Source organism: Prionailurus bengalensis, chromosome A3 (assembly GCF_016509475.1).
Source record: "Prionailurus bengalensis isolate Pbe53 chromosome A3, Fcat_Pben_1.1_paternal_pri, whole genome shotgun sequence".
NCBI lineage: Eukaryota > Metazoa > Chordata > Mammalia > Carnivora > Felidae > Prionailurus > Prionailurus bengalensis.
Window position 1 is genome coordinate 113,399,728 of NC_057354.1, and position 12,796 is coordinate 113,412,523.

The 12,796-nt window shown below is 41.5% G+C and overlaps 1 protein-coding gene across 6 annotated transcripts in view; it reads right to left on the reverse strand.

The window, feature by feature from the left end:
* Nucleotides 1-12,796, reverse strand: part of RASGRP3 (RAS guanyl releasing protein 3) — a 105,462-nt gene that overhangs the window by 21,452 nt on the left and 71,214 nt on the right. For all 6 annotated transcript variants that reach the window (XM_043553202.1, XM_043553203.1, XM_043553198.1 and 3 more), the window contains 4 exons: nucleotides 12,295-12,468; nucleotides 11,799-11,915; nucleotides 9,525-9,800; nucleotides 3,127-3,204 (listed from right to left, as the gene is read on the reverse strand). In XM_043553202.1, coding sequence (XP_043409137.1) covers nucleotides 3,127-3,204; nucleotides 9,525-9,800; nucleotides 11,799-11,915; nucleotides 12,295-12,468 — 645 coding nt within the window. The remainder of the gene's footprint in view (nucleotides 1-3,126; nucleotides 3,205-9,524; nucleotides 9,801-11,798; nucleotides 11,916-12,294; nucleotides 12,469-12,796) is intronic.

The following is a 12,796-nucleotide window of genomic DNA, read 5'->3' on the forward strand; positions in this document are numbered from 1 at the left end:
CCAAGAGTGCAATGTACTTTATTCCTCTCCCCAGGACCTTCATTAAATGTAAATATTTTTGCTGGTGCATGCATGCAAATCTGTTTTAACAGGTGTTTATTTGATACTAAATTGGGGACAAACATGTTTGCAAGAGTGACTGTACTAGATTTAAACCTTTTGCAATGTTTTGAGGTGGGTGTTGCTGGTATCCTTTGGGCTACCAACAGGACCAGAAAGTACTTGCCATCTGGATATGATCACCAACACATAGGCTCACTTACACATCTTGACTCTTTCTATCAAGCTTTTCATTTTGTTCATCTGATGAAGGATAAAGCCACGGTTCCCAAACTGTATAACGAGGTGTCCATCCAGAACACTGCAGTGGACTCTCAGGGATACCAAAAGATATTTCAAACTCCCAAGGGAAATACAGCAGTAATCAGTATTTGTTAGACACCATGTAAACTACCAGCTTGAAATAGTTTACAGTTCACCCATTAGATCATGCTGTATTTCTTTCAATGGTATCAAATATTTTCAAAGCAAAAAAAAAAAATCAATGTGGAACAAGAAAAAAGGTAGCCATATTCAATCTGATGACAAAATTTAAGATATTGTTTCATTCCCAGCAGGCACACACATCCATTAGTAAGTAATTGTGGTTTTTAAAGAATTAAAATATTTTTTTATTTTTTTAGTGTTTATTTATTCTTGAGACAGTGAGGAAGAGACAGAGTGCAAGAAGGGGAGGGGCAGAGAGAGACACATACACACAGAATCTGAAGCGGGCCCCAGGCTCTGAGCTGTCAGCACAGAGCCCAATGCGGGGCTCCAACTCACAAACTATGAGATTATGACCTGAGCCAAAGTCAGCCACTTAACTGACTGAGCCACCCAGGTGCCCCTAAAATATTATTTTGATTTCAACATATGTGTATTGTTTTTTAAAGTGGGTTCTAAGTCATTAGAACATTAATATATATTAAGCTGTTTGGACCTAACTATTCTATACGTGGAATTGTGAGGTATTTCTTTTGACCTAGAGGTAGAGTGAAAAAACTGAGACACCAAATAAAACACAAAGAACCAGTGAGACACGAGCGTGCCCTGTGAAGAGAAAAAGGTTCATGGTGGGACTTTGGTGAGGTCCACCAGCACCAATGGTAAGCACACTGAAGTTACAGGCTCTTGGTACCATCATCCTGACAGGAGCTTGTTCTCCAGTGGCAGCATGTGTCAAACCTAAGCGCAAAACAGGGTGACAAGCCACTTAAGATAAGAGACAGTAAGGGATTGGGAAATGTGTTTTCGTAGATTCATAGGATTTTAGCACTTGGAAGGGACTTTGAAAGATTCTGCTTTACAAAAGATAAAAAGATTTTTCTGTGTTTGATGGAAACATCTTCTGAAATTGGCCAAAATCTATCCTGAAAACAAATGTAAAAGGCACAACTCAGGAAAGTGTACCTTGTTCTTACCATGTTCCCATATAAGAGGTGGCAGGAAAAGGACAGGCAACCTCACGCAGTAGAAAAGCCTAGGCATTGGGGCACTTGGGTGTCTCAGTCAGTTAGGCGTCCAACTCTTGATTTTGGCTCAGGTCATGATCTTACAGTTCATGAGATTGAACTCCACGTTGGGCTCTGCACTGACAGTGTGGACCCTGCTTGGGATTCTCTGTCTCACTCTCTCTCTCTGTGCCCCTCCCCCACTGTGCACACGCGTACGCTCTCTCTCTCTCTCTCTTTCAAAATAAATAGATACACATTTAAAAGAAAAAAGCACAGGTGTTGAAGACAGACAGGCCTGAAGCCACATCCCAGTTCTCCCACCTACTGGCTATTAGTGCTCCGTGTGAGACACCTATGCTCATCAGACTCAGTTTCCTTAACAGAGTTAATGAGATAACATGGATATGATGCCCCACCAGGTGCCCAACAACCAACTGGTAGCAATTAAAGTGCCCTGTTCCAGGTAAAGGAAGGTGTGGGCAGGTGGAAATGCCATGGGCACACACATAGCTTGCCACACCATGCTCAGCCTCTTCACAACAAAGCAAAGGAATGAGGAGCTCACAAGTTGCTTTTTTCCAGTAACTTTACCTTTCTCTCTAGCTCTTACTCATGCTAACTTTGCAGAGGCTAGCCTTCATGCCTCCATTTACCTCTGCTGTATCTTCCCACATGGGTCTGTTCTTCAGTTTCCCCAGGAGATGGGCCTCTGGTAGGGGAGCTGAAAATGCTGATGGAGCCACCACACTCACAATTTTAAGAACAGACGTTACCAGGTCAACTAATTCAGACTCAAGTGCACACCCTCCCTGTACCAGAGAACAGCCCTGCCTCTTTGGGGCTGATGCTGCAGAGTCAGAATACAGGGACAGATTGAAGGTCCAAGTCACTGGCAACATCCCAAGAGTTCAACTGGTAAGGAGGTAAGTCATGAGACCTTTATCAGAAACCTGATCTGAGGATACGAGTCCAAGAGGCAAGTACAGACATGTTTTCCTTGAACATGCAAACCTCATCCTTGCTGCAAATTTCAAATTTACCCAGGTATTCTTTTATGAGTGCAAAACAGATCTAAGATACAGTCCGCTCACTAAAACTAATAATCAGTGTACATTCAGTAATGCAATTTCCTCAATCTTACCATAAAATGTTTCTTTGCTACGAGTCAGCCATTAATTGAGACACTATCTAATGTGATACTGAAATTCTGAGTTGAGTCGATCATTAGCAGAGAAATTTGTGAATTATGATCAGGGTATTTAAAATTGATTAAACTTCATATTATGCTGAATGGGATTTTATGTTGAAGAATCTAAAACACTGTTTCACATTAAGATGCATTCTCTTTTGTTGAGGGGGAGGACCTATAGGTAGGCAGGCTCTCAGAGGAGACACAACACATAGATGATAACAAGAAAACAGAGTAATTGGAAATAATGGTCTTCTTTGTTAGCCTCTGATGAAGAAATCATACTCACACTGTCAGAGCTAAGCTGTTCCACTGGCAAAATGGAATACAGATTTTTTTAATTCTTCAGTCTTCAGATCACAAAGCATCACTGTAATAGCCAATTACTGTAAATGACAATCAATGGTGTTTGGCACTGATCCTTAGAAAAAATCCACCTACCGATTTAGAATTTCTAGGCTCCAGCACCAGTGACAATTTGTAAATATCATCTTCTGTGTGATAGAGGTCCAGAGAGAGCTACAACAAATTAGAAAGGATAAATGATGATGTTGGATCACATTTACTTATTTATTTACATTGCTGAAATATTTTCAAACCAAATGTTGAAGCTCAGTGTCTAATAATGTGAGAGAATGCAGAACATTAAAAAGATAGCATGCAGAGGCAGAACATGAAATTTTAAAACCAAACACTTTAGCATGGTCATCAGCATCCTATGTGCTATATCAGATGTGTTTATATCAACAAAAGGCAACATATTTGAGCTATTAAGTAAGATGCCCCCACTCTCAATGCTACAGGAATTGCTCAGAGAGGCAGCATATAAAGCATGAAGGAAGGTTCTGGAGTCAGTTGGGCCTGAATTCAAGTCCTAAGCCTGCCACTGGTTAGCCTGGCACCTTGAGCCAGTTATATCTTCTCTGACACTCATTTGTCACATCTGTAAAATGGAAATTATCATAAAAATCCCTACTGAATTGAATTTTGATCAAGATCAAATGGAATACTTCATGTGAAGTACTACACACACAACCTGGTACACAGTAAAATGCCAAGAAATGTCATTTGGTGTTGTTGATGTTACTATTATTATGACAGCTGTTACTACTAATATTATTATTATGTGGGGGGGGGGGTGGTGGGAAGGGAGGTCACTGAAAACAGAAATGATCAGGACAGAGTCACAGAGGACCTTGTGAACTAGGACCTAACTGGGACTATTCGGACAGAGAAAGAAGGAGAGAAAGATCAGGACAGGCAGGGACAACAACTTAGACCAAGATTGGAGTGCATGAATGAAATCAGTAAAAACTAAAATGCATGGTCCCATTCATCTAAAATAGAAGGCATGAGACTTAAAATCAGCCTGGATGAGTCTCACCCACACCCTTTAATGTTAAGATACCATATGAATCATGCCATTTCATCAGCAGTGAACATAACCAGGTGCCCTGTCCTTTCTTCGACCATTGGGGATAAAAAATTCTATTTAACATATTGGGCCTAAAAATAAAAACTTAATGTGTATGGGTGTAGAGTGAGGGAGAAGCACAAGAAGGATGAAGTGGGAGAAAACTCAGAGGCAAAAGATGTCTTTCAAGGATTTATCTTGCTTTCATTTTTTTTTTTTTGAGAGAGAGAGAGAGAGAGAGAGAGAGAGGCAGGTGAGGGAGAGAAAGGATCTTAAGCAGACTCTGACGCGGAGCTCCATTTCATGAACCATGAGATGATGACCTGAGCTGAGCTCAAGAGTTGGACACTTCACCAACTGAGCTACCCAGACGCCCCTACAACATTTAAATTAAGGATAGCACACATCAGGTCATATACTGCTTTATCTAGACTTTGTCACCTAAAGATTTTTTCTAAACATAATGAAATTGACTTGACTATAAAACTGCCCCATCATCATTTCAGATCTTGAAAATCCTACCCACAAAGAACAGACACTATATTCATCTTCCATTAAACAGTCATACCTACCTTCAGGGAGGAGAGGAACCATCCCCTAGTGCCTTTACAAACAAATGCCTTTACAAGGCAGCTCATTATATAAAAGAATGAAGTGAAATGCATGAAAAAGATCTTTTGGTAGAAACACTGGTATAACAATGTCTTATTTGCCAAAACCGTCTTCGCAGATGTAATTACTTTGGGACCTTTCCTCTGAGCTCAACAATAATAAAAATGTGTGATAAGTAGAATGTGACACTGGATCTCTGGGTTAGGGAGGTGACAGGGAGACGTGGGGTCCCTGATGAATGGGAGACAGCCACTGCTCAGGTACAGCCAATTTTTGTCAGCTTGACAATTGACATATCTTCTCATTTGTCAAGAGAAGCCAGAAATCTGGAGTTTTACATGAAATATCTCAATTTTTAAATCCTGGCAACCAACATAAAATTTTTATGATTCTGTGTAGGCCAAATAAAACACATCTTGCCAATGGCAGTTGCCTGCTATTTTATAAATTCCACGATGGAAAACTCTACCAGTTTCTAAGCCTCACAGAAGCAGGCAGTGCATCCATTGCCATCTTTTCTGCCTCTATAATCCCAGCCACAGTTTGCTGCCTTGCATTGTGAACATTCCATAGGGAGAAAATCAAGTCACTGTTTCCTTCTGGATTCCTTGTTATCAGGAGTTGATCTGGACTTCGATGAGGATGCCCCTGTCCTACTGATTCGGCCTTTAATAATGAATGGCAGTGGCGCCTGCTGGAAAAGGGATGACAACAGTGCCAGAACATCTGACCAGAAATCCAAATAAACCACACACTGAGTAGGGGAGATGCTCTCTCGAAAGACACAGAACATCCGTGGTAGTTTCATATATCAGATGGACAGATACCAGATCCTATGATGGAAATGTCTTCTCCAAATGTTTGCCCTTAATTTATTAGTGGTGATTTGATCCTGAGCAAGTTATTAGCCTTTGTGGGACTCAGTCTTTTGGTCTTTAAAATGGGAGGCATAAATAATAGCTCTTTCCCAGGACTTCTGTGAAGATTAAATGAGCTAACATGCATTCAGTGGGGTTTGTGTAGCGGGCCATAGAGATGGGCATTGCATGGTTGGCTTCCAGTCAAATGCCACTGTGCTCATCAGTGAATGTATTACTCCTGCCATCTTCTGCTTTCCCAGCCATGATCCTACCTACATGCATTCTATAATCTCCTCTGGATTTTACAGCCCTGTGCAGAGCAACATGTTTTACTTCCTCCACAATTTTTTTTAAATAATTAGAGGCAACTTGTCAATGGAATCTCAAGAATGCTTGCTTGTATCTAACATATTTTGAGCTTGGAGAATGGTCTGAATCACTGTTTCATGTTGCTGCATTTACACCCAAGCCTATCAGCAAAGATGGTTGTGGATTTAGTCTGCACATTAAGACCTATGTCGCCCTGACTAGAGAACTGTAAAATAAAACACACTTGGTCATCAAACTATCTTATTGACCATTTTTGCAATTCTTCGTCTTCTTCTTCTTCTTTTTTTGAAACTGTAAAAATACAGGGGGCTTTCCAGTTATTTGCATATACTCAGAATGGTAAAAGTAACTGATAGATCTAAAAATACTATGAAAAGAATCAGATGATTTCGTATACCATAAAGTAAGAAGCATCAGCTTTTAAAGTTTCTGGTTCCAGGATTAGGATCACAGTGGAAAATGCCTTCTCTAGATTGTCCCTGAAAAGAGAAACAATCCAAAATCCACGTGTTTAGTACTGGGGTCTCCCTTCCTTCATGTGCCCAGGGCTGTTCAGGGGCTAAATTTACAATGATAAAAATGGCACACAGAGTCTCTGACTCATAGATTTTGTTCTGTAATTAATTCCTTCTTTAGCCACCCATGAAGAGGGAAGGAGAGATTACTTAATTTTTACAGATGCAAAATAAAATATATATAAAATAAACAAAATAGATGTAAAATAAATCAAACAGAGTAAATGCCCATCACTGAGAGACAGAGAGAGAGAGAGAGAGAGAGAGAGAGAGATACCCCCACCCCAAGCGGGGATTCAGAAGTTCTCCCTTTGCAAGCCTTTTGTCCTTTAGAAATCTGTTTTTTTCCTTTGTAAAATACAAAGGGACAGGGGTGATGTTACACTCTCTGCCCTTCCCAGGCTCCCTCACAGGGTGTCTGTGTATATGAAATATATGTGAAAATGTATGAAAAATGCAATCAGTTATTACAGAAAGTCCCAAGGTTGCTATGCAGCCTACCACATGGAGCAGACATTCCGTAATTGCTGATTTATTTAAGAGCTCTCATTTTCCATCTTTCAGGGCTCTCAATCATGTATTGGCTTTCTCACCTGGAGCCATGTTTAGAGGCAAATAATCACTTCAGGTAAAAACCTGACCTAGAATCTTGGGGAAAAGTGAATGGAGAAATGCTGCACTTATGGATGACCTCACAGCTTCTGTCAGTCAAATGGTTCTAATCCTAACACGTATCTGCTTCATGAGATGGCCACTGGGCTCTAGTGAACACCTGATGGCAATCTCCTTTATCTGCATTGAAGAGATTAATCTGCTTGTGGCCAGGAAGAATGAATGTATATTCCTGGGCAATGAACCTTCTTGTTGGTTGTAGGGAAGGAGGGGTCTTGGCTTTAAATAGAAACTGCCTTGATCGATGTCCATATGTGGGACTGTGCTATCTGAGGAGCCACTGGGCTGGAACCACAGTATCAGATTGACACCAGGCTCCTTATTCTCAAGGGGCCACCAGTCCTTGTATCTAGAATCACAGAAGTTTAGAGCTGGAAGAGATCTCACAAATGAGCACAAAATCCCTTATGAAAAGACCAAGGGCAGGTCTAGCTAACAAGGAGACAAAACTAAGTAACTGCACACACAGAGCTAAAAGCTTGATCTCCTGCCCAGGATTCTTGCCACTGTACTACACTAGATAACATTGTTGTCCTAAATACAGTGCTTGGTGGCTTCTATATTTTCTTTTAATACCCGAGAGGGGGTGGGGCGGGGATTGATTGTGTTGTCATCCTTTTTCTTTTTTCTTTCCTTCCCAGGCAGAAAAAAATATATACTTCTTAGCCTTTATTTCTAGGGTTCAAATTTTCCATTTGCACCCAAAAATTTCATTCAAAATCTTTTGATACTTCTCTAAATATCTGTCATTATGTTGCTTCATTCATAACTCAAAATTAATTCCCCTACTCCATCATCATCTTTTGTCGGGATGAGAAAATGCCCAAGCGTAGGCACCTGCTCTATGACACTCTCCTCCACGTAGTGAAGGTAGCCTGGACACAGACAGGTGGAACTTCAGCTGGTCTGCAGACATCACCTGTGCCTGTGGCTTTGCTGTCTGATTGGGGCTGCAACTCTGGTCACTTATTCGTGGAAACAGATTTACATGGCAAATGGTTCATAAATGCAGGTGCCTGGATTATTGAGAGGGTTTTTCCCCCCCAGTAGAGAATGTCTGTGTGTTTACTGTTTGTCATACAAACTCAGTCCCAAGAGATTTGTGTTTCTGTGTGTCGGCCACTTCTGCTTTATGCTAAGGTACAGCTGGTATTACTCCATGCACTTCAGGGGTTCTATGCCTTGGTAAACAATCATGTGTTCTAGGAACAGTGTGTGAGAAGGTCTAGGAACCGCTCCTATGCCAGTGCAGTGGTCCCAGAGGATTTAGGCCCTCAGAGCTTCAGAAGGAAATTATTTTCATTTTCCATGGCCACGAATGGAAAAGAGTCAATTCAGTATTGCAGTCAAGTGTCTGAAGCTTCCGTATTATAAACCCAAACAGGGAAGTTGCTTCTCCATTTGTTAAACAAGGGTGAAAGAATTTGGTTATGCCTCTTCCCCCTGACAAGGCAGCCATCAATGGGGTAGGTTCTCTCCCATACACCTGTTGTGTCTAAAAGCGCCGGGACCTAGAGATCAGCCACGAATGACAAAAAATATGAATGCTAGTTGAATTTCATCTGTCTGACCCACAACATTCCTAAACACAGCATTCAGTTCATCTGTTGAGCTCCTACATATGCCAGGTATCATGAGAGGCAGTGGGGATATGGGATATATATGGCAGGTAAACAGGAAAAAAAAATCTAATACAAAATGATACCTCCCTATGGTTAAGAAAGTATAAAGGTCAAGAGCCACACATGAAGCAGACACTTACTGCTCTGGAGAGGAACAGAGAATGCTCCAGAAAGACAGAAGGTTTTGAATTTGAGCTAGTCACAGGGGTGGATAGGGAAGGGATTTTCCAAGAAAGTGCAAAGGCCAGGAAGCAGAAGGCAGCAGTTCGTGGTGGAAAGCCCAGTGTTCCTCAAAGGCAAGTGTGATGTGGCATCAGGTGATGACAACCCAGGATACATAGACAACAAGTCTAGAAGGGCCTCAAAGGCCAGGCTGGCAAGGGGAGGGTGGCAGTGGGGACAGGGAGATCATGGAGGAGGACCAGGTATTATCCCAGGCTTCAGCTATGCTGTGTGGGAGGGCAAAGGGAAATGGATGAGGTGAGGCCACGTAGAAGGTGGTGATGAGCTAGACTGGTGTGACGAAGGAGAGTGAGGGGCTGAGGGCGGAGGGCCTCTCCAAGAGCTCTAGGAGCAGAGCTATAGGGGTGGTACCTAGGCTCCTCAGGACAAAGGAAAATTTCTCTGCCCCGTGATTATAGTCTCAGCTCATGCCGGATATGGGGCTGGGCTCCCCTCCCCTCACCCACCCTTTCAGATCCTGCCCCATCTACCAGCCCTGCATGCAACCTGGTGAATGACCTTCAAGGACTTTCCCGCATCCCCTGGGAAGTGAGAAGAGCTCTCAGCACAAACTCCTGTCCCCTCAACTCACCGTGAGCAGGTTGATCAAATCCATGTTGGGTTCTAAGTGGTGGGAGGCATTCTGCAGAGACACCAGTTCGCTGAGGGTAACGGAGAGCTGGTGCATTTTTACAATGTTAACTTTGTTGTCCTCCATCCAGTCTGGGAAAATGACATGGACTGCTATCAAGTCTTTCAAGTGGACGCCAAGGATGGGAATCTTGAAGCCCTCGCAGTCGGCAAAGGCCTTGCGGTAATTGCAGTAATTGCCGTTGGAGGAGACCAGCTCTGTCATTTCGTTCCAGTTCTGGAACAGATGGAAAAGTAGGATTTTCAAACAGTCTTCCCTCCTACCCACCCCCAGGCCCTGCCGTGTGTGGCTAGGAAATTCCTCAGCCACTGAGAGAAGTATCAATTGCACGAACACTGATGCAGGGAAATTATTAACCTAGAAAAAGAAAATTAGAAAAATGTCCTGGGCCTGGCTATATGAGCTAGACAGTGTGTTCTATTCTACTGCAAAACAGAAACTGCCCGCACCTCTGCCTACCTACTAGGGCTGGTAGGATGTTAAAAAGCATCAATCATCTAGAAGTATTTGGCAATTCATGGAAATACTACAGTCCACAAACATAAGCATGTATTGTATTAAAATACAGTATGTAGTATAGTACAGTTGTTGTTCTAAGAAAGTTGCATTCAAGATATTACTTAAAGGTTAACCTGGAATGGGATGGGGTAGGAAAAGCCACACCGAGGTATGAGATAGCTGTGGTTTGGGACTCTGCCACTAACTAGACAGGTGACCTTTGGCAAGTAACTTCATTTTGAGGGGCCTCAGTTTCCTTTTTTGTAAGAAAGAAGATTTCAAATAATTTTTGAAGATCCACTGGTGGTTCCAAGCCTCTAAGAGCCTCCACTGAATTCTGACTCATCACAATGTGTAAAATGTGTTTTGCTCTTTACTTGAAATTCAGTACGAAGCTCAAGGAAAATAAGACACTTACATAATGAACCCCAGTATGCTTAGAACGAGTGACATGTTTTAGGTCAGAGAGCAACACTTCTTGGCTTACAACCTCCTGTTTACCGCTGGTTGCCTAAGAGCAACCAGACCTTCCTCAATTTTGATCAGTCTACAACTTTCTGAAAGCAGCCCTGTGACTCAGACGGAACTGTCTCCATTCCTAGGCCCAAGTTTGGGTTCTGATTTACCGTCATTATAATTCCATCCCTCTTGTTTGTGATTGGTTCAAGAACACAGAGGTAAGCCAATCGGCACATTATATTCTTCTAGCAATTGTTATTGGTCCAGGGGTGAAAATGTGACCTGAGATGGTCCAATCTGCCTAAAAACAACGTCTTTCATTCCATGGGGGCAGGGCTGAAGGCGGAAGTTTTCCCTGTCTCCAACTTGCAGACAGCCCAATCAGGAGAAAGGCCGGTCTAAGGAAACAAATAACTGATACTGAAAGGTAGGCAGAACTACTGACCCGGAGCTCTAATCAGATTATGCCTGGAGTTGGCCCTGCTTTTTGTACTTCCAGGTATGTGAGATGACCCATTGCCTTACTGTCTAAGCAATTTCAAGATTTTTTAAAACTTATAGCTGAAAGTGTCCTTACTGATACAGCACACTACATGCTTACAAAGAAATCTTTTCCTAAAGATGAAATGTTCTTTTTCACTGACAAAGGAAAAATATTATTATTGTGGTCTGGAAACAAATATGGCAGAAAAAGCTCAGTTTAAAAAGACAAAGATCATTGTTTTTTTTTAATATATATATATATGTATATATATATATATATTTTTTTTTTTTTTCCTGAGAACCCAGCTATAGATCTGAGGGATTTCTAGACAAGGTCAACATCTCTCTCTTCCTTTGTATCTGTCCACTGTGTTTAACACAGTGCTATGAATAGAGCAGGTGTTCATTGACTTGATTTGAGGAGGGTAGGGTAGGAATGATTTGTCTTATTTGCCTTGTACGCCCTGTGTGTGTCACAGTGCATATCACATAGTTAGCACCAAGTGCATATTTGTGGAGTACTCACAACTGCAATATGTTAATGGTATTCTTGTTGGGACACTTGGTATTCTTAAAGGCCTTCTTATTGGGACACTTGCCACCACTTCCAACCTGTTTTTGTCAGTGGTGTGCCTATTCCCTTCCTATTTAATTCCCCATGTGTAACCAACCATTGTCTAGGAAGAGAACTTTCCCCTTCTGATAGGAGCATCCTATCCCTAAACAATTTACAAATGACTTTTGTACTCAGGATTGGAATTTAATCCACCATACCTTTGTAACTTCTGAAGAAAGGTGAGAATGGGTCTCCTTGAGGCGTGAGATAGAACTATGACTAAGGCCTCCTACCACTGCCATCAGAGTGTTAAAATTTTTGAGCTGAAGGAGCTTCTGCAATAAAAAAAAATTACCATCAATACTTTGTAAGAATTTTTCAACTATTCCAGCCTCTCTGAAGTACAGGTGAATGCACTATTTTAATAACAAGGATCTAGGACAAATAATATCAATTTAACATGAAGCACAAATGCAATCCACCAGAAAAATATATCCATCATTTTACAGAAAGCGTTACAACGAATGCTTCCAAGTATTGCCAATTAAAGGTAGTCTTCATGCATGAGAGAAGTATGATGTTCACCACCAGATATTACGAATACTTTAATTGTCCTTTATGGTGTGAACCCCAAATTTCTTTGATGACTTTTCTCTAGAGGGAACAAACATCTAATCCTTTAAGAACCCCAGGCTAATGCCCAGACATACATACCTTGGCAACATTGATAAACTTTGTAATGACTTCTGCCCTTTGCTGGGGGGTTGGTTTGCTAAGAACCATCAACTGGACCCACTTAGAGATTCCATTAAATAAAGCAATAGATCTCTCCAAGGTTGGGTTATTCTCCAGGCAGCCATGGATGACATAGCTTTGGTAATCAGTGAACTAGTAAAGGAAGATTCAGAGACTCTGAATTATAATGGAGTCTTTGTAAAATCAGAAATTAGAACGTTGTGTGGAAGATGTGAGACGCTGTTTCATAACAACATAATGATTTCTTTCATTTCACATTTATGATGGTATCTTACACATTTGAATATACACGTACCCTTAACATATTATTTTGCTGTGTTTCACTCCGCCATACACAGATACATGCTTACACATCACAGTGTTGGACAGGGCAGGGAGGGACAAGAGTCTAAGTCACATTCCAGTGAATCTCAAATTTGCTGGATCATAAGATCCACCTGAGATATTTGCATTATAACAT